The 19,578-nt window shown below is 35.4% G+C and overlaps 5 protein-coding genes across 8 annotated transcripts; 3 read left to right on the top strand and 2 right to left on the bottom strand.

Annotated features, from left to right (window-relative positions):
• The first annotated feature begins 197 nt into the window (after positions 1-197).
• Positions 198-1,617, top strand: Prosbeta6 (proteasome beta6 subunit). Its single transcript, XM_034317197.2, has 4 exons — positions 198-435; positions 514-703; positions 802-1,038; positions 1,103-1,617. The coding sequence occupies exons 1-4, from the start codon at positions 338-340 to the stop codon at positions 1,286-1,288; spliced, it is 711 nt and encodes a 236-aa protein (XP_034173088.1). The 5' UTR covers positions 198-337; the 3' UTR covers positions 1,289-1,617.
• Positions 1,618-1,755: 138 nt separating this feature from the next.
• mbf1 (multiprotein bridging factor 1) lies at positions 1,756-3,028 on the bottom strand. Its single transcript, XM_034317210.2, has 4 exons — positions 2,679-3,028; positions 2,545-2,596; positions 2,150-2,310; positions 1,756-2,071 (listed from the first exon to the last, which is right to left on the bottom strand). Exons 1-4 carry the CDS (start codon positions 2,751-2,753, stop codon positions 1,916-1,918), a joined length of 444 nt encoding a protein of 147 aa, XP_034173101.1. The 5' UTR covers positions 2,754-3,028; the 3' UTR covers positions 1,756-1,915.
• A 307-nt stretch (positions 3,029-3,335) lies between these two features.
• On the top strand, positions 3,336-7,000 carry LOC117600893 (phosphatidylserine lipase ABHD16A). Its single transcript, XM_034316919.2, has 11 exons — positions 3,336-3,642; positions 3,717-3,770; positions 3,887-4,197; positions 4,280-4,464; positions 4,544-4,658; positions 4,741-4,876; positions 5,112-5,276; positions 5,347-5,474; positions 5,547-5,743; positions 5,833-5,984; positions 6,057-7,000. The coding sequence occupies exons 1-11, from the start codon at positions 3,553-3,555 to the stop codon at positions 6,162-6,164; spliced, it is 1,641 nt and encodes a 546-aa protein (XP_034172810.1). The 5' UTR covers positions 3,336-3,552; the 3' UTR covers positions 6,165-7,000.
• RanGAP (Ran GTPase activating protein) lies at positions 6,001-9,069 on the bottom strand. The gene is made up of 6 exons (XM_034316893.2): positions 8,790-9,069; positions 8,250-8,669; positions 7,306-8,180; positions 7,011-7,238; positions 6,726-6,939; positions 6,001-6,141 (listed from the first exon to the last, which is right to left on the bottom strand). Exons 1-6 carry the CDS (start codon positions 8,905-8,907, stop codon positions 6,119-6,121), a joined length of 1,878 nt encoding a protein of 625 aa, XP_034172784.2. The 5' UTR covers positions 8,908-9,069; the 3' UTR covers positions 6,001-6,118.
• A 245-nt stretch (positions 9,070-9,314) lies between these two features.
• Positions 9,315-19,371, top strand: LOC117605978 (uncharacterized). Of its 4 annotated transcripts, XM_034327885.2 has the most exons (9): positions 9,315-10,038; positions 11,071-11,159; positions 11,353-11,517; positions 11,607-11,723; positions 11,813-12,145; positions 12,215-12,780; positions 12,867-13,012; positions 13,094-14,481; positions 14,587-19,371. In XM_034327885.2, the coding sequence occupies exons 1-9, from the start codon at positions 10,011-10,013 to the stop codon at positions 18,697-18,699; spliced, it is 6,945 nt and encodes a 2,314-aa protein (XP_034183776.2). In that variant the 5' UTR covers positions 9,315-10,010; the 3' UTR covers positions 18,700-19,371. The 4 variants fall into 4 exon arrangements, with proteins under 4 accessions (XP_034183776.2, XP_034183793.2, XP_034183785.2 ...); XM_034327902.2 differs by lacking the exon at positions 11,071-11,159; XM_034327894.2 differs by lacking the exon at positions 9,315-10,038 and having other exon boundaries at positions 11,073-11,209.
• Positions 19,372-19,578: the final 207 nt, after the last annotated feature.

Below are 19,578 nucleotides of genomic sequence, written 5' to 3'. Positions count from 1 at the left end.
AAACTATAAATACATATATATACACATGCATACACATTCATGAGACTAAACGTAACACTAATGGAGATCTAAGATCTCGTTTTAAATTATTCATTTATTCAATTGCTTTTAATATACACAATCGTAAATTATTTTTCTAACTTATAACATGCAATTTGAGTTTATTATTTTTAATTTCTCATAAAGGTATAGATACAATCATGTGTGTAGGACTTAACATGTTTATGCATGAGCATGAGATGCTATACACATCGCGTTGCCATTTTAATCGCAAAGTGTAGTGTCATTGACGGTAGTAGAAGAATAAAATTTAATTTTTAAAGTAACATAAAGAAAAATGACTTTTATAAGTGAAAATCCAGGTCGATCACTGCCTGATTATGAAACTCAGGCAGCAAAAATGAAAAGTTTCAGCCCCTATGCTGATAATGGAGGGTAAATTTTAAATATAACCTACAATTTTTTTTTTTAACAGTCATTGGTGTAGATATAAGAATTTTGTTGTTATTGCAGGAGTGTTATAGCTCTTGCAGGAGATGAATTCTGTGTGATAGCAGCGGACACACGTCTTAGTACAGGTTTTTCGATTTATACACGGGAACAGCAAAAACTGTTTCCATTGTCAAACAAAACTATTTTAGGATGTTCTGGTTGCTGGTGTGATACTCTCACTTTAACTCGATTGTTGTCTGCTAGAATGCAGGTGAAAACAATTGAAATTATCCTTTCTGTATCACTGAATTCATAATAATATATTTATCACAATCGTAATTGCTTATAAATTTATTCTGTTTATGATAGATGTATGAACACGAGCATCAAAAAGAAATGCCAACACCAGCAGTAGCTCAAATGTTGTCAACAATGTTATACTATAAACGTTTCTTCCCATATTATGTTAGTAATATTCTTGGTGGATTAGATGAGAAAGGTAACGGATGTGTCTACAGTTATGATCCGATCGGACACTGTGAAGTAACAAAGTATAGAGCAAGTGGTTCTGCTGGGGCACTTTTACAGCCCCTTCTTGATAATCAGGTATTAAAAGCTCATTATCATCAAATTATATTTCATACTATAATTTAATATTAAATATTTTCAGGTTGGATATAAAAATCAGGAAGGTGTTGAACCAGTTCCTTTGACAGAAGAAAGAGCCATTGCAATTATAAAAGATGTATTTACTTCAGCAGCAGAAAGAGATATTTATACAGGTGATTCTATAACTATTAAAGTTATCACAAAAGATGGTGTAAAAGATTTAAGTTTTGGATTAAGAAAAGATTAATGAGATGGGATGAAAATAATGTATTATTAAATTTCTATACCAATAAAATTAATACTAACCGGTATAATTAATATTTATTTAATAATTTACTTTTATGTACAGCTACCGTGATTTATATTGTTACATTATGCATTAGATTGAGTGTATATGTGTATAAATGCTACCAAATTAATGATTTATATGCATACACATATTGACAACCTTCCATTTCTGTTTACATTAATACTATTTTATCTAGCCTACATTAATCAAACTTAAAAATTAATCGTGAATATCTTTTAGCAGGAGTAATTGAATCTATCGAAGAGAAAAAAAAAAATATAAGAAAACTCTGTATAAAGATAGTTTAATAACTTCCCATTTTAGAACTAAGTACTTCTAACTTTTTCAAAATTAAATAAAGACGTATTTCTTGTATTTTATACATGAAGGCATACTATAAGAATCTATTTTATTATACACAATAATATATTTAATAAAATAGTATTTTATTTTAACGTATATAATAAAGTAACCAAAGGTAAAGGAGGTGGAAATAGTTGATGTTCTCAATCCTACAATTTTTTTTGCAGTTCTGTTTAGGGAACAATATATAAGGATAAGAAGTAGAGTGATTTTTCCTGAGATTCATTTTTTCGCCCCAGGTGCTGTTAAAGGTTTACCACGATCTTTTCCACGTAATTTTATTCCCAATACTCGTTCAATTTTACCAATCACCATTTGATTTGGAATTCCACGACCTGCTTCATAGTCATTGATAACTTGTGCCTTTTCATTTACTTTCTATACAATAGAAAACAAATTATTTTGTAAGTAAAAGACGCTTAACTATTTAAATTATTTAAATAATCAATAATATACCGTTGCAAGATCTTTCTGAGACAATCCTTTATTCTGTCGTCCCTGTTGAATTAATTTACCAAGATCAAGTGGAATTTTGTCATGTTTAAGTTCTTCGGTTTCTCTGTCTAATTTAGCGGTATTTTTAGTTGCTACATGCTGCCTGTTTGTTCCACCACCCCCTAATAGAAAACCATATATTCTTTATGGTATTTGTGCAAAATAACATTGTTTGCACGCGATACATTTGTAATAAAACCAAAATGATAAGAAGTTATTAAGGTTACAATATTGTGCAATACACCACCATAATCTTCACAATGTTCAACACACAACAGAAATGATTTTACACAATAAAAACTAAGAAATTTAAGGAAAACGTAAATAAATATCTAAATGTAATCAATTCTGCTTACATTTTGCTTGTGTTTCAATGACAAATCCTTGACGACGTGCAGCATTCACCGCCTGTAAATAAACACAATTACACAATCGCAGATACAAGAATCATCTAAAACAAAATACACTGAAATACATTTTAAAATGTTACCTGTTCCGATTTGAGTACAGAAGCTTTTGGAGGACGTTTTCGCAGAGTAATAGGAGCAGTGTCCCAATCTGACATAATGGAACAACTTGACTATGTCAATAGAAAAACGAAAATTATAGTATCAGAGTTGCCGTACGATACAGTAACTTTTATTCACTATTACACTTGCTGCTTCCACTCTTCCAGTAATTTCTCTCTACGTTCCAAAAAGCACGATTTAACGTACATACAGTGCCAAAATCGACCCACATGTAACTTTGTCCAATTTCATGCAAACTTTCTTTCAATGTATTATTGGAATATATCATTCAATTTCAGTTACATAACTAAAAAGATGTACTTCAGTGTTACTCAATATCCTAATGTTTCTACTTCTTATACAAACCAATACATTAAACCTAAATATAATTGATTTTTTATACTTATAAGATGTGAACGAATAACCGCGATGTTTAAAATTATGATAAACATGTTATTTAAAATTATAGTTTAGTTTTTTCAGAAATTATCTTTATTTTTGATAAATTAAATGTAATAAAAGCATCGTGATCGTTTATTTCTATTCAATTCACAATTGAACATTTTTGTAAATTACAACTGATATTTTTTTAATCATTTTTAACGTTTACACACATTTAATTAAAAAAAAAAAAAATGATTGTACATTCATTTAAATAAGGAATAGTCGCTCAATCATGATTATTTAACAAGATTTTTCTAATCTATCCAACATGTTTGTAATAAATGCGTCGCCAGTCGTAGTAGTTTGTTTTCTTATGACATGTGCATGACCTGCTAAATCGCACTGTTTCGTATTTTGTATTGATAATTTGGAATAAGGATTTATTTGAAATATATTTGAAACAAATGAAAAATGTCTTTCATTAGGACACTTTGGAAATGTACATTTAGCCCTAGGCTTTTCAAAATTTATGAAATAACATGGATTGGTCGTTTAGTAGATGTAAGTATGAACAATTACACGAGTCTTGTTAATTTTGACATACTTTAGGTTATATTTTTTTCAATTTATTGCAGAAATCTTACGAACCTAATAGTATAGAACGATGGGGTGATCAAATCGTAATTTGTGTGAGTATTTTTTTCAAATGAAAGAAAGTAATAATATGTAGTACCTTGGTTTGAGAGGCAAGGTTTGATGTTATTACCCATTGATCACAGTAAACACATTAATAAATTTATTTCAGTTTGCAGCAATTTGGTCCATAAGCCTGTATACTATACCACTAGTTGCCATTTTCTTCTATCAACGTAATAGTTCATTATCCGATAATATTTACTCTTTGAGTAAATTAGTTGTTGGTGCCGGTGCAATTTTTATTGCATCACTGATTGCACGTAGTTGTTCAAGAGCTAATAATCCAGTGTATTTAAAATTTCTAAAAACACTAGACGATGCTAATGCACATTATAATACAGAAACAAAACAGGAACTTCATAAATATGATTTTGAGTTTTGGGCATGGCCTGTAGATTTTAAAGTCCCTGATATAGTCGGGTAAATTTTCTCATTATTAAAACATTAAGTTAGTATATTATCTTTCTTAATTCTTATTCATTTTTTGTATTTATGTTCATAGAGATAAACATCAGGAAAAATTGACACTGGAAAAAATTGCAGTTTCTAGTGGACGTGTTAAAAGGCAAAGTGGTAAAGAATTTGTATTTACATTGCCATGTAAATTGTTGTCATATATTGTAGCTCACACATTTGGTATAAAAATGATATATCCCGGAAGTGTATCGGTAATTAATTGGGCATTTCGTAAGTTAAATAGAGTTTCATTATGTATATTGTATTGTGCTATTTCATATTTAAAAAAAAAAATGTATTATCAATTTAGGCTCTACACTTTTAAAAGGAAGAATGGATTTAATAAAACGAGGTGGGGAAAGGTACAAATTGTTAACTGCGGATAATAATGAAATTGACACTATGTTCATTGATCAGCGTAACAAGTAATGTAAACGTTAATAACTTTCCTTCTAAAATATCATTTTATAGCAGTTTATTTTTATATATTTGTATTCATCTTTATAGAACCTCAAATGGAAATGTATTGGTTATTACATGCGAAGGAAACTGTGGGTTTTATGAAAGTGGTATTATATCAACTCCATTGAATAAAGGATATTCTATATTAGGTTGGAACCATCCAGGCTTTGGTAGTAGCACTGTAAGTATTATTCTTATATCAAATCGTTCATAAAGCATTTATAGCGATCAATGGTTGAGAAGAATTGCTGTTACTCTTTCATATTTAAAATTGCAAAGGTAAAATTTTGACAATGTTGCAGTTAATATCAATCATATATGTAAATTAAATATAATTGAAGTAATGGCAAGACTTCTCCTTCAATCAAAGTATTATCATAAAATGATAACAGTAAGACATGAAAATGACTACAAAGGGTGCGCCGTATCCTCTGCAAGAAGAGAATGCTATCGATTGCGTAATGCGCTTTGCAATCGATCGATTAGGATTTGACGAGGAACAAATAATTCTCTATGGTTGGAGTATTGGTGGATATCCTGCAACTTGGGCTGCAATGAATTATCCATCTATTCAAAGCCTAGTAAGCGTTTATTTATATATAAATATTGTATTATACATGTTTTATAAAAATCCAACAATACATTTACCAGGTGTTAGACGCTACATTTGATGATATACTTCCATTAGCCATTATGACGATGTCCTCGTCCCTAGAAGGCTTGATACGAAACATTATAAGGGATTATTTTAATCTGAATATAGCAGAACAGTTAAATAGGTATATTGTTACATTTCGTTAATAGCATTATCAACATGAAAAAATGTCGTAATTAATTATTTCTTCTTGAAGGTATAATGGAACAGTATTGCTTATACGAAGAACAGATGATGAAGTTGTATGCACGCCAAGTAACACTTTATCAGGAAATCGAGGTAACATGTTACTTACAAAACTTCTGATGCGTCGTTATCCACATCTTTTATCAGAAACCGCAGAATGCGCTGTGCTTTTAGTAAGATTCCTTTCAGCGGATGTCGCTGCCAGAAGTAAGAGCATATATTGAAAAAAAATACACGTTTTATTAATTGATTTATCATTGTTACGGTACAACAGTATATGTAAATTCTTGTTATAGAATCGCTAATTGAAACAGTAAAGGTTGACGAAAAACAATGTTTAGAATTAATTGCAGAAGATATAGAAAATAATGGTGGTATCGTGAGTTATCCCTCTACCCTTGGGCAAGATTGTGATTCTAAAATAAAACAACAACTCATTCTGTTTCTCGTATGTATATGTGCTTAAGAGAAGTTTAATATTTATTTGTATTTGTTAACGTATACATTTGTGTCGTTTTAGGCAACAATGTATATGAAAGATCAACCATCCTCGCACTGTACCCCATTAGCAGTGGACTTGTTTCATCCTGGTTGGGATCCCGCATCTGCAATGTCCATAAAACATTGAAAGTTCCGTGATATTATAATTGATTAATTACTAGAAGCTTTATTCAAAGTTTTTATTTTTTACAGTAATAGGAACAAGGGTTATTTATTCTACACGAATTTCTATCTATTTTTCATGTTCTAAATTGATTCAAGTATTAAATTTAATCGCATTTTATATATTCGTTATTAAAAAGTTCTAGTCTGATCTAATTCTCACGTATACGGTTTGACAATTCGTATACTTCACAGGATAAAAAAATGACGACATGCACGACAATACATCATACAAAAAAAAAAAAAGACTTGTAAAAATTTGATGCAATACTTTATTTTTTAAACATTTAAAATTAATTTGTGTATTAATTTAAAAAATTTTCGTGAAAAATTGTACAAGCATTCGCACTAAACGCTTAACAATGAGTTATTTGTATGGATACAAAGTATAATGAATCTTTTTGTTTATTTTTTTATAAGATTGTACAAAATTAGCCATCTATTACAATTTATGAATTATTTAAAAATAAATAGATATCATGTCGATGTTCTACAAATTATATACATCGTAATCTGTGTTACGTACTTTGAGTATGATTCAAAACAGCTTTGAGAGAATCTTTTGACTCTTGTAACGAATCTGCAACTTTTGCTTTTCTACTTTTTGTTGATTTTTCTAGGAAGATTTTTAAGGTGGTTCGTATCTCTTCTAAAAAGTAATCTTTCTGAGTGACTTGTTCCAATGCTTTAAAGCATCCTTCTAAGTTCCAATTAATCTTTCCATTGCATTTATCTTCAGCCTAAAAATAAAACAATTTATTAGTATTTTGTAGTTAAAATATACAAAGATTTATTATCAAAGAATATATACTTTTATTAAACCTAAGTTAACTAGCAAAGCATTATTCCACACTGAAATCTGATCATTTTCCGTCGCAAAAGAACACAACTTCGAATATAAAATGTCTGTAAGATTTTGAGCTCTTAATCTCACATCAATATAACCACTTGTACACAGTGCTGATACTTTCATTACTATTCTTGTATATTCTTCAATGAACCTTAACTGTGGAGATGTATCAACATTTTTTGATGAATTCTGAAATATAAAAGACACATTAAATAGTATCCAATGCTTAGTACAAATTATAAAATTCATTACTCACTTTGGCATGATCTATAAAACCTTGTACAACATTATCTTGTAACAGTAATAGCCTTTCTCCTGTCGGCGATTTTAAAAACTCTGTGATAGATACTTTTACTCGTGCAACATTGTTTGACGTTTCATTGCCGTTCGTTACTGTATCTTCATTTTCCTTACTTTCAATTTCACTTTCATCTTCATCTTCATCCTCATCATCATCATCATCATCATCATCATCATCATCATCATCCTCATCATCATCTTCTTCTTCATCTTCATTCTCTTCTTCATCATCTACATTTTCTTCATCATTTTCCTCTTCGCTATCACTCTCATCATTACTTAATGAACCCAACGATTCGATTCTTTTCGATACTGTAAGCGAGTTACGCAACAAGGTACGACCTTCTTTTCCAAATGCATTTCCATCTAATTGTAGAGCTATTAGATGCTTTTTATCAGCCATAGCATGAGCTATTGAATTAGCACCTTTCGTACGAATTTCATTGTAACTCAAATTCACTTCAGCAAGGGAAGGATAGTTACCCTTAACTGCTAATGCCTCTGCTAAAATTAAACTGCCTCGTGTTTTGAGCAAACAATCACCAAGATTAAGCTGTTCTAAATTTTGAAAATTCGGTAAAACTTTGGCAAGAGCTTGAGCTCCTTTAAATCCAACTGTATTGTCATTAAGATTTAAAATTTTTAAACCAGAATTAGTCGATAATCCATTAGCAATGGCTGTTATGCCATGATGATATATACCATTCTGTGGCATTACAACCTCTTCTAAACTAGTTAATTTTTGAAAAACAAATGCTAATGCTTTTGCACCTTCATCCTCAAGTCTGTTTCTTCCAGCAACAAATACTTTTAATGCTAAAGGGGGTGTTCCTAAAAGAAAGAAATGAAATATAGACATCAAAATATATTTTATCAATGAACAGACAGTGAAACCCTTACCAGCTTTAGAGCTGTTATCATAACAATCTAATAATGCTTTTGCTAATATTTTGCCACCTGTTGTTCCAAGACCAGTGTTGTGTAATTTTAATATACGGAGAGTATAACATGAACTAGAACTTAAAAAAGTAGCTATCCCTTCAGCACCAACTGGACCAAAAGCATTATCGCTTAAATCAAGTTCGGTAAGCTGGGTGCCAGCAGTACATAAAGCAGTGCCAAGGTATTCTAATGCTTTTGGTATCTCTGCTCTTAAACGGCCAGTGAACATATCTTTCCAAAGAGCACGCTTCAATGGAGAACCTTTTTCTTTCAATGCTTCTGCCACAGCCATGGCAGCTAATGGTCCTAAAGTATTTCCTTCTAAATCCAAATATTCTAAATTTGAACATCCTTGTATGGCTTCGATCACCTCCATCGCTAATAAATTAAAAAATTGTTATTTTATGTAACCTTTTATACTATATTGCATAACCTTATGAAGGCATGAAACGCATAATTAAACTAAAATAATAATTCATTTTGATTGAAATAACTTACCATCTTCCTTAGAATCAAGTTTAAGTGATTTCTTTGCGAAAGATACACCGATGCCGGTAGAATTTTGAGTAACATCTTTCAATTGCGCCCCAAGATCATTTAAATTAAACGAAGACATGGTTTACTTTATTTATATTTAATTGAACTTTTAAGAAATAAACTGTTCTTTTTGTAAATTTTTGTCATAAGTTTTTAAACAATTAGCAATATAAATACTATTCTCAGCACCTAATGCCAAAACTCATTCATGATGTTGTTGCGATGGATAGCAAACGCGGGATAAGTGTACCAACTGTTAAACAAGAAATTTCAATTTTAACGCCGTGCGGCGTAATAATAAGAAATTACGATTTTACAATAAAATTATTTATTTCTAATTTCATACGATTGCGTATGTACAAGTATTCTTTTTCAAGTATAAAAGTTCGCAATAACGAACAAATAAAATGGTTTAGTGAAACGTAATATATTTCGCGCCAGAGATAGTCGACGTATCTATAGAACTCATATTCATAGGTATACGCCCGAAGTTGCAGTCGCCACTGCACAGTCCGCACCCGTACATACGTTCGCGTAGTGCGTCTCAGAAAACTATCCTTATCGAAACACCGTCATACATATATACGTACACATATACGCTTATAGCTGAAATCGAATTTTCAATATTAAGGAAAACATCAGCAGTGAACGAGATTTCATTAACGACAGACGTTCAACATTCGCATTAGTGCGACTGTGTCAAACGACGATGCAATTTATCGTCGAAGCTGGTGGTTGTTTTGAGCCTGGTGTGTTACTCGATTAGAATGGTTGCAAGTGTCGCGCGCATCGCTGGCAACCCGTGGAGTGTTGTGCCAAAATAAATCAGTGTTAGCTTTTCCTCGGTAACTGCCAGTGAACGAATGTACCTCGTCGTTCGGATCCGTTCGCAAACGGCGGGACAAGCTATGTGGAATTGTGATAACCCGCTCTTTTGTTTCGAAGACTATGGGTGTCATACTCCGCTAATGTGCATCCCGGTATTTTAAAAGCGATCCGCTTTGCCGAGCGGAGGTGTTTTCTTCGACTATCATCTTACCTACCCACTGAATTTCGTTCTCCTCATTCACCTGAGTTATTACCTACAACAGAGCTGCAACACATCATTTTCCGTACTACTGTTTCCAACTACCTTATCCGCCCTGACGTGATTCGCCCGGTTTGCCCGCCACAGGACGGGTTATGTTTCCCACTTTCATCGGAATCCTAGGTAAGCTTTTCGTTTCTTTTCGTTTGAAAAAAAAAAAAAAAAAAAAAAAGAGTTACATCGAAATGTTTATCGATTTTTTCCCCGTCGATTATCGTATTGTTTCCCGAAGAAGATCAATGCTTACAATCAAGAACTCTTGTCAATGACCCCAAGTTTAGCAACAGAATCATTTTCATTGTTTTTTTTTTTCTTCTCTCTATTGTGTTACATTCTGTATAGGGTATCAGTGCACGGCTGCATTATATTCATATTTACGACTAGTATTATTGTTGGAAGCGTTTTATTTCGTCATTTTGTGAAAGCTTTAGAAATTTGGTACTCTAGCAATAAGTTTTGTTATTTAATAAAGATAGCTTTATTGTTTAGTAGTATATTATCAATGATTGCCTTCCATGAAAAGTAGATATTATTGCTTATCACTGTTTAATAGAAAAAAAAACACAAATCAGTAATTTATTTGCTATGCAATTTTATGTATTATTGTTAAATATAGGTACAATAAAAAAAATTCATATTTTTGATATTTTCATTTGTCAATAAATGTATCTTGTCATTTTGAAAAATGTATGACCAGCTGAATATTATTTTTCTTAACGAATAAATTTTAATGCCATTAGAAATGAAATTGTTCTAAATATGAAGTATGATTTATTTTGAAAATAATGATAAGTTGTGTAAATTATTATTCAATGCATTATACCAATAAAGAGTACAGCTGTATGCAAATAAGTTTTATAAACAAAAATCTATACGATTAGATGAAATGTTCTAAAAATAATTCATTTTAAGTGTACCGTTAACATTTTGAATTTAATACATAGCTTTATTGTATTTTTATCTCCGCTAACATAACATTATATTCTAGCATTTATAATTATAAATAAATTACACGCATATATTTTTATCGATAAACTTTCCCAGCCAGTATTAATTTCTTGAACTACTTTGAATATACATAAAAAAAAAAAGACATTCCAGAGATTAAAGAAATATAGCATCAAGGAACTTTCAATTGTTCCTTTATTTTTTTAGACATTCAATCGTGGTGGGAGGTGCCAAGTATAGCACACTTCTGCTCATTATTTAGGGCTGCCTTCAATCTTCTGGACTTTGATATTGAGGTACCTACCTAAATGCTGACTCGTATGAGTAGGCATTGTATATGAGACTTGTTAGTATCGCTTTAGCTCCAGGAAGTTAAATAAACCATGCTTCAGCTTTTTTATGTTTTTAAAGGCTTACGCATTATTATTTTGTGCCTACATTAATCTATTCGTTATTCGTGTGTATCATATTAATTGTACGCCATTTTAGGACTTAGAAGAAGCTTTACTAACGGATGGTGGAACAGAGGGACGTTTAGTACAGGAGCTAATAGTCAGGTTACTTGAAGGTTGTTTACCTAACGACACCCGCAATGACATCTCCACCTTTAATTATCAGATGTTTCTTCGCAGATTGTTTCGTAAGAAATGTCAGGTAAAGATAATTATTATATTTTATGATATATATTTAAGTTATTAAGATATATCGTGTTATTGTTAAAACTAATTGACGTTTATTTTCAGGAATACAAGTGTGAGAATCCTTTTAATACAGATGTAGATTTTGAATTGTTACCTCTTCGTCAGAAAGTAGAAATTTTACGTGCCCTCTGTGACTTCAGGCTCGACGCTGAAGACGTGGTATGTGTTTAATGAAAGATTAAAATATATATTTAAATTATTACGTGATTATAATAATGGGAGTATAATATTTTAATGTATGTTCATAGGAGCAATCATTAAGTAATTTAGACTCGGATAGCCTGCGAGTCGAACCTTTAGGACATGATCGTAAGAATTCTGCCTATTGGTACTTTTACGGCACTCGATTATATAGGGAGGACTACATTGATACATCTAACAGTATCTCATACAAACAGAAAAACAAGCCTAGGGATAAAAAGCGTAAAAGACGACGAAACAGAGTGGCGAAGGAGGAAGAGGAAGAGGAGGAGAAGAAGGAAGACAGTTTAATACAAGGAGAGGGAAAAGAAAGTGTCTGGCAGGTTGTCTGCTTTACTCAACAGGACTGGAGTCGTTTAGTTGAAAAATTTCGTGATTCGGTAATTGTCTTTTTCGATTTAATTACTTTGTACTTTAAGCCTTGCTAATAACGTTATTATAACACTTAGGAGTACGATACCGAACGTAAACTTTACCGTACTCTATCCGAAGATTTCATGCCGGAAATCCCTAAACTTTTTGATTTAAAAGAAAAACAACAAAGACGCAAATTATTACAACGTAATAGTTCGCGGGTTCTTCGAAGTCACGAGCCTACGACACAGATGGAAACAGTCATGGTTAGATCGAAAATTAAAACTAAAACGAACAAAGGAAATAAAAAGGGGACACAGAATTCGAAGAATGTTTATGTTAAAGAGGAGACATCTCCGCCTTTATCTTCTCCTCCAGTTCAAAAAAAAGGACGCCAGACTAATAATTCGTTAGCTTCGGCCGTTGGTCAGATTGTAATTCATACCAGGGATGAAGTTGAAGGAACAGAGAAGAAAAAGGGTGTCGGAAGTAATAGCGACGGGAATTACGTAGCTTCTAATTACGGATATAAATTTGGATATTCTTTTGGGATCGAGGAAGAAGAACGTCGAGTTGGTATGCATAAGGTTCTTGAAAGCCTGAAGGATCACGTGGATGCCTGGCCATTCATTGATCCTGTAGATGAAGAATATGCGCCAAGGTATAATGTTAGAATTATAAATAATCGTCCGTGTTTTTGATATATGTATGAATGTACATGAACTGGTAATGTTATGTTTAATACAGGTACTATAGCGTGGTACGGAAACCTATGGATCTTAGTACAATGGAGGAAAAACTTGAGAATGGTTTATACAAAAATTTAAACGAATTCAAACGCGATTTTCGGCTGATAGTAGATAATTGTAGACAATACAATGGCTCTGATAATGGTTAGTGTTTTACCACTTGAATTAATAATGAATCGTTATGTAATATTATTCTCTGATGTAAGTATTATTGTTTTCTCACAGAATATACAGAAATGGCATTCAATCTTAAAGAAGCATTCGATAAAGCTGTTAATCGTTATTTAGAATCGGAAACATCAAGCGACGAAGACGCTTCCTCACCGAAATCGTGTCTAACGACTCCTGCATCTCCTTCGTGTCCTTCTCGTGTTTCGTCTCCGCATCAAAATAAGAAACGTTCTAAGAAATCGACTAAAAAATCCAAATCGTACAAGTCTGAAAGTAAAGGAAAATCTAAAGCAAGCGATAAGAACGACGAGGAAGAGAAACGGGGAAAGAATTATAAACTTCCAAAGAAGAAACGTGGAAAGAAAAAGAGTAAAAGGGCGAAAGACGAAGAATCGGTGAACGAGGAAGAACAGGAAGAGCAAGAAAGTGAGGATGCCATGTCTGAATCGAGTATTATAACGTCAAAAAGAAGAAAACATCTCGACGTGAATAATTTATTATTAAAAACCAAAAAGCTGTCGTCCAAAGAATCAGATGAGTTGAAAAAGATAGACAAAAAGATGAGTAAAGAACGTCATCAACAAAAAAAAGAAGCGGAGAGTATGAAACCGATGAAAGAATCGAAAGAGAATAAAAAGCGAAAAGAAGACTTCGAGGAAGATTACGAGCCCCTAGTCATCGCGAAAAGTAAAAGTAGGAAAATCGAAAAGAAAGAGCTCGAAGAAACTGAAATATTTACGGATAATGCTAAAAAGAATAAAGTGAAGAAGAATGAATCTCACGAAAACGAAGTGATGTCGGAAAATAAGGATAAAATTCAGCATATCAAGGTAAAGAAAAATCGGAAGAAGGAAAAGGCGGGGTTGAAAGCCTTGAAATCTGACGAGAAGTCCGAGAAGACCGAGAAGAATCATGTAAAGGATAAAGAGAAAAAATCAAAACAGAAAAACGATGAACTTAAAAATGGAGAGTTATCGAACGAACTAGATTCCAAAGATGTAGATCTAGAAAGTGATTTAGACTCAAAGGAAATGCATGCATCTAAGAAAATTCCTGCATTTATAGGTGATAAAGATATAGAATCGTTGGACGGTTTAAAGGATAAAATAAGCGAGAGGCGACGAGAGGAAAAGTTAAAAAATGAAAAGGAGAAGCCGAAGAAAACGTCGAAAAACGAACTTCACAATATGTATTCAAAAAAAGTGCCTTCAAACGGTAGTACCTTTAATGACAGCGATAAAGCCAGCGCAAAACGACCAAAGCTAAAAAAAGGAATGAAAGAAGAAAAAGTTCCTATCACGGAAGATACAGTTAAAACTCAAGACCAAGAAATGAACGAGACCAAGAAAGTAAAAGTGGCTCAGACCAAAAGTACCAAAGGTTTTGGAAAAGAAGAGAGTTCGATACAAGCGTTGAATCAAGCAACAGAGCAAACACTCCATGTAAGCATATCTTATGATTCATCTTTAAACTGTATAAATTTATTGTATAACATATTCTTACCATATATGTAATTATGTAACTTTTTTTTTTTTTTCTTTAAATAGGACATCAATAAATGGCTTGACGACGCACCAAGGCTTTCAGAGTTTTCTTCTGGAAGTGATTCTCCAGTATTTCATTCTTCTGTTGAATTCGGTCGGTCAGGGCCAAAGGTGGAAGCCCCAAGGAAACGACCAAGTTCTATTAAGATCTTTGGACCTCATGGGCCTAGCAGACCAAAAAAAATACAACGTACAATAGACCGCTTACAACCAGGAAAAAGTAAAGGAAACTTGCTTTTGAAGAAACCATTGAATTTACCCAACGTTGGTAGCAACGAGACGACGGTGCATCCGTTGACCGGTGACAATGATCAAACGAATAAGAATGCAGACGAAGAACCAAAACTTAGTTTAGGAACTGTTCTAAAAAATGTCGATTCTATTCAACTGATTTGTAAGAGTTTAGTTTCTTCGCCTAATCCGAATTTTTCAAACGACGACGAGGAAGAAGATCACAATACTGTTCCTGCGATCCCAGTGTCTAGTCTTAAAGAGGAGAAATCATCATCCGGAGCGACATCGACCCAAGCACCTGCAGCAACAGAAGAATCTAAAGATAATCAGTCTAGTGTAAAGGAAACACAAAAACCTAAGGCAGCAACGCCTAATTTAAGTGCATGGTTCAAAGCTTTTGGTGCGCCTAAGTCGAAAAAGAAAGATGAAGAGTCGGAGGATAGCACGGCAAAGAAAGACGGTGAATTGCAGGAAGTATTCTATGGTAGACAAAGAAGAATGAGTACTGGTGGTAGTAGTGTAAGTGAATCTGTTTCGAGTTTCTCTCAAGAATCACCACCTGGACGTTCCGGAAGATCTCCGCAAGGGCAACCTATAATGGCTTCGGTTGAGCCTCAAATAAGAGGAGCTGGATTTTATCAAGACGCTTTATCGACGGGAAGTAGTCCATATAATAGCCCTTATTACGCGACACCACCTAGATACAGTGCTCAGTTACCACCAACTCCATCCCCACAGAATCATCCTTTGTCCCCAGCTTACCCATCGTCGTCTTTCGAACAGGCTCCTCCTCTTTATTCCCAAATACCGGCTCAACAGCCGCATCAAACGTTTCAGAAGTCTCCTCAGGAGAATTCTGGAGAGGTGTATCATCAATTATCCCCTACGTTTCCACAACGTTCCCCTCAAACCAATAATTTCCCTCCAAATCCGACACCGGCAAGTGAACCTTTTAATCAACCAGTGCAATCTACTACTCCTAATCCGAGTCAATCCGCAACCTATTCGCAACATTCGCCACAACCTGTGCAACAGGTGTATCCTCAACCTTCTCCACAACCACCTCCATCAAATTATTCACAACCATCGCCTCAGCAATCGCCTACTCCCAAGTATTCACAACTTTCTCCGCAACAGAATGCCGCGAATTACTCTCAACCTTCCCCCCAAGCTTCCAACTATTCTCAAGCATCACCTCAACAACCTCATTCGCCTTATTCACAGAATTCTCCACAAGCGCCACCGCCAAATTATTCTCAACCATCCCCGCAACCGCAGCCTTCTCCTTACGCACAGTCTCCTCAACAATCAGCTGGATATTCTCAGCTTTCACCTCAGCCGCCTTCAAATTATTCTCAACCATCGCCTCAGCCGCCTGCTAACTATTCCCAACCGTCGCCTCAGCCACCTGCTAACTATTCTCAACCATCACCTCAGCCGCCTTCAAACTATTCTCAACCATCGCCTCAGCCTCCTCCTGTCTACCCGCAACAGTCACAGCCTGCGAACTTCTCTCATCCGTCCCCCCAAACGCATTCTGTTGGTTTCACGCAATCGTCGCCCCAGCCTCTCACAGCATATTCTCAGCCATCGCCTCAACCACGAAACTACTCTCAACCATCGCCACAGCAAATTCAACCTTTTCCACAGCATTCTCCTCAACCACCGCCGTCCTATTCTCAACCCTCTCCGCAAAATGCACCATACTCTCAGCCATCGCCGCAACAATCAGCCAAGTATTCTCAACCTTCCCCTCAGCAACCAACCAACTATTCTCATTCGATACATTCGCCTCAAACGCCACAGAATTATTCACAGTTGTCTCCTCAACAGGCACCGCCGAGCAATTATTCTCAACCCTCGCCTTCGCCTCAACAATCTCGTAACTATTCTCAACCCTCTCCATCGCCTCAACAGTCACGTAATTACTCTCAACCATCGCCATCGTCTCAACAGTCTCACAATTATTCGCAACCATCGCCGTCACCTCAAACCCGCAGTTACTCCCAACCTTCGCCTCAACAAAAATCTGCATGCCCGTCGCAAACGTCTCAGCAGCCTTCGAATTACTCGCAGCCATCGCCTCAACAGAGTACAAACTACGCTCTGCAACAGCAGTCGACCAAAACCACGGAAGAGTATCCGCAGAATGCATCGACACCGTCTAATTACTCCCATGGATATAAACAAAATCATTCTTACATACAGTCCCCGACACCGTCGTCGATCAACGAAACGGAACACCGAGCCGATTATATGAAGTCCAGCAGTGGCGAGAAATCCTCGAGTATAGAACAACAAAGAAACTTCACTGTTCCGCCGGAGGCTTCGTTGAATCTGAACGCGAACCACCAAATTTATCAGTCACCGAATCAGTATCCACCAACGTTCGGGAACAATTATCCTAACATTGATCTGCAAAGGTCTGTATCGAGACACGGTGGTCAGGAACAACCTCAACAACAACAACCGCAACAGCAGCAGCAGCAACAACAACAACAACAACAACAACAAGCGCCCCAAGAGCGACCTAGTTTCACCGATCTAAACGAATCTCTGAACGCTCAAAAATACGCTCAGCAACGCTCGTTCCTCGGTAAAACTGGTAGCACGGGCGAACAGTTGTCGAGCCAGGATCAATCTCAAATCTTAGCATTCCAACAAAACCTGACGGCCCATGAATCTCTTTATCCGAGCAGTTTTCAACCATCCGGATACCCTATGCCAAACTCTAGACCGATGTATCCCAGTCCGCATTATTTCGATACAAGTTCGAAGACTGCCAATAGCGGAACCGCGAATAGCTCCAGTGGGAATTTACCACCGGTTAAGAAGCGTGTGTACAATGAATCGTCCACGGAAGCGTCCCGTGGTTTAACGCAAGAGGCTGCGTCGAGAACCGGTCAGGAACAGTTTGGTTTCGATCCGATAATGGCATTGCCACAACCAGAAGCAGTGTCAGCTAGTCAATTCGACGCCACGTTTGTTGGGAACTTGGCCGATTCGGTCGCAACGAATCCGGCGGCGTATGCTCGGCTAGGTTTAGGCTTGGTGGGTCGTACCAGCAAAGAACAACAACAGTTGTTAACGATTCCTAGACCACCGCCGACGAAAGCGGAACACTTGGCGTACGCTCGTAGCCCCGCGACGGGAGCTGCAGAGTTAGACCTAAATCTCCTTCAAAGTTTGCAAACGGCATCCGCGAAGAACAGCCAAGGTATCCTGTCCATGTCTCGCAGGGGAGGAGATACGTCTTCTGGTTCCACGTCCGCGCCTGCGAAAACGAAGAAAAGCAGAAAGAGCAAGCAACAACAGCAGGAACAACAGAACATTGCGAACGTTTCGTCGACGGTGAACACGGAACCCCAAGCGAACACAGGTATACCTGGTTTTCCACAGTACACAGGAACGTCCGCGGATTCGATCGGTTTAAAGAACACCGCCATGGTGCCACCTGCTGGGAGTGCCTTCAACTTTGCCGCATCGACCAACACCACGACCAGTTCACCTTTCTACGATAAAGAGGCGACCGCCGCCGCGGCGGCGTTCGCATTTTTGGACGAGTTTCGAAATCCGAACAGTTATTACAGCATGGCGCTTAGGCAACAACAACAACAACAGCAACAACCACAAGTACCGCCGGTCTCAGATGCCACGCAACAAGCCTGCAACAAACTTAGCAATCAACCGCCAAGAAACTATCCGCCTCATCCTTTTCTTCATTCTGCCCAGAGATCAGCAGCTTACGGCCCTCCGGTATCCGCTTACGTGACACCCCATGGGCCAAACTTAACGGTGGATCCAACTGCCTATCAACAGTACATTCATTCCCTCTACGCTCTTCAACCACCGCCGCATCATCATCGACCGTCCTGGCTTTAGCTGTTAAAATCTTTGTAACTGGTGTCATTGAATGACATCTCCATCGGTATATCGCCACGTTAAAAAGTTGGTCGGAACAGTATTTAAAATGGGACAGTATTCGACTTGATATTTTTTTTTTTTTTATTGATCAAAGTAATACAGTGATCGCGATACCAATTATCCATCATTGTGGATAAACTATAAAGTATAATAAGGTACACTGTTCGCAATTATAGATACTGTTTTATCCAATTTTATTTCTATGCAATCATAATCAGAACTTGTTTCGTTTAAGAAACAACGGTGCTAAAACGATATTCCTTGATTGTTTTAATAGGAATGCCCGAAATATCTTATAACATTGTCAACATATTTTTTTTTTATATATTTCTAAACGTATTATTCATTTGTTTCATTAATTGACGTATGAGATTGTTATCCACGTATCTTACTTTTATTATTATTTAACGAAGAAAACTTCTGTCATTATAACGATAAAGATGGAACGAAGTTCTGATTACGATATTTCATAACACAACCGGAAGAAACGCCGTAATCTCGTGTACGTCAAACAGTAAAAAAGAAAGAAAAAAAAAATAAAAACAAAACGCGTCAAAATAGTTGCTCGTTAATTTTTTCTAAATATAATTTTACTGATTGACTAGCGAACGACGGATCTAAACATTTTTTTTTTTTTTCTGGAACTAAAATGCTAGTTTCTTCGCTAATTCGTTTTTCCCCCCATTCTTCGCATTTGTTTCCTTTTTTCTTTCAAATGAAGCGATAGATGTAACTTTGACATTTTTACACGAATTTATCAGAAACAGTGGAAAGGAAGAAAACGTTTAGCTTTTAGTTGGTAATCTATTTTGTAGTCATATGTATATAAAGAGTAAG

Source organism: Osmia lignaria, chromosome 9, assembly GCF_051020975.1.
Source record: "Osmia lignaria lignaria isolate PbOS001 chromosome 9, iyOsmLign1, whole genome shotgun sequence".
Classification (NCBI taxonomy): domain Eukaryota; kingdom Metazoa; phylum Arthropoda; class Insecta; order Hymenoptera; family Megachilidae; genus Osmia; species Osmia lignaria.
The sequence above is the reverse complement of the archived record's forward strand: the minus strand, read 5'-3'. Positions and strand labels throughout refer to the sequence as shown.

Excerpts from the sequence above, each read along its gene's own strand:
- RanGAP (XM_034316893.2), bottom strand. The coding sequence starts at position 8,907 with ATGTCTTCGTTTAATTTAAATGATCTTGGGGCGCAATTGAAAGATGTT. Across the intron at positions 8,181-8,249 it reads TGATAACAGCTCTAAAGCTG|GAACACCCCCTTTAGCATTA; the intron begins GTAAGGGTTTCA and ends TCTTTCTTTTAG. Across the intron at positions 6,142-6,725 it reads TGTTTTGAATCATACTCAAA|ATGCGGGATCCCAACCAGGA; the intron begins GTACGTAACACA and ends TGGACATTGCAG.
- LOC117600893 (XM_034316919.2), top strand. The coding sequence starts at position 3,553 with ATGTCTTTCATTAGGACACTTTGGAAATGTACATTTAGCCCTAGGCTT. Across the intron at positions 3,771-3,886 it reads GTGATCAAATCGTAATTTGT|TTTGCAGCAATTTGGTCCAT; the intron begins GTGAGTATTTTT and ends AATTTATTTCAG. Across the intron at positions 5,475-5,546 it reads ATAGCAGAACAGTTAAATAG|GTATAATGGAACAGTATTGC; the intron begins GTATATTGTTAC and ends TTCTTCTTGAAG.
- LOC117605978 (XM_034327885.2), top strand. The coding sequence starts at position 10,011 with ATGTTTCCCACTTTCATCGGAATCCTAG. Across the intron at positions 13,013-13,093 it reads ATACAATGGCTCTGATAATG|AATATACAGAAATGGCATTC; the intron begins GTTAGTGTTTTA and ends GTTTTCTCACAG. Across the intron at positions 14,482-14,586 it reads CAACAGAGCAAACACTCCAT|GACATCAATAAATGGCTTGA; the intron begins GTAAGCATATCT and ends TTCTTTAAATAG.
- Prosbeta6 (XM_034317197.2), top strand. The coding sequence starts at position 338 with ATGACTTTTATAAGTGAAAATCCAGGTCGATCACTGCCTGATTATGAA. Across the intron at positions 436-513 it reads CCCTATGCTGATAATGGAGG|GAGTGTTATAGCTCTTGCAG; the intron begins GTAAATTTTAAA and ends TTGTTATTGCAG. Across the intron at positions 704-801 it reads TGTTGTCTGCTAGAATGCAG|ATGTATGAACACGAGCATCA; the intron begins GTGAAAACAATT and ends TGTTTATGATAG.
- mbf1 (XM_034317210.2), bottom strand. The coding sequence starts at position 2,753 with ATGTCAGATTGGGACACTGCTCCTATTACTCTGCGAAAACGTCCTCCA. Across the intron at positions 2,597-2,678 it reads CTGTACTCAAATCGGAACAG|GCGGTGAATGCTGCACGTCG; the intron begins GTAACATTTTAA and ends GTTTATTTACAG. Across the intron at positions 2,311-2,544 it reads CATTGAAACACAAGCAAAAT|GGGGTGGTGGAACAAACAGG; the intron begins GTAAGCAGAATT and ends GTTTTCTATTAG.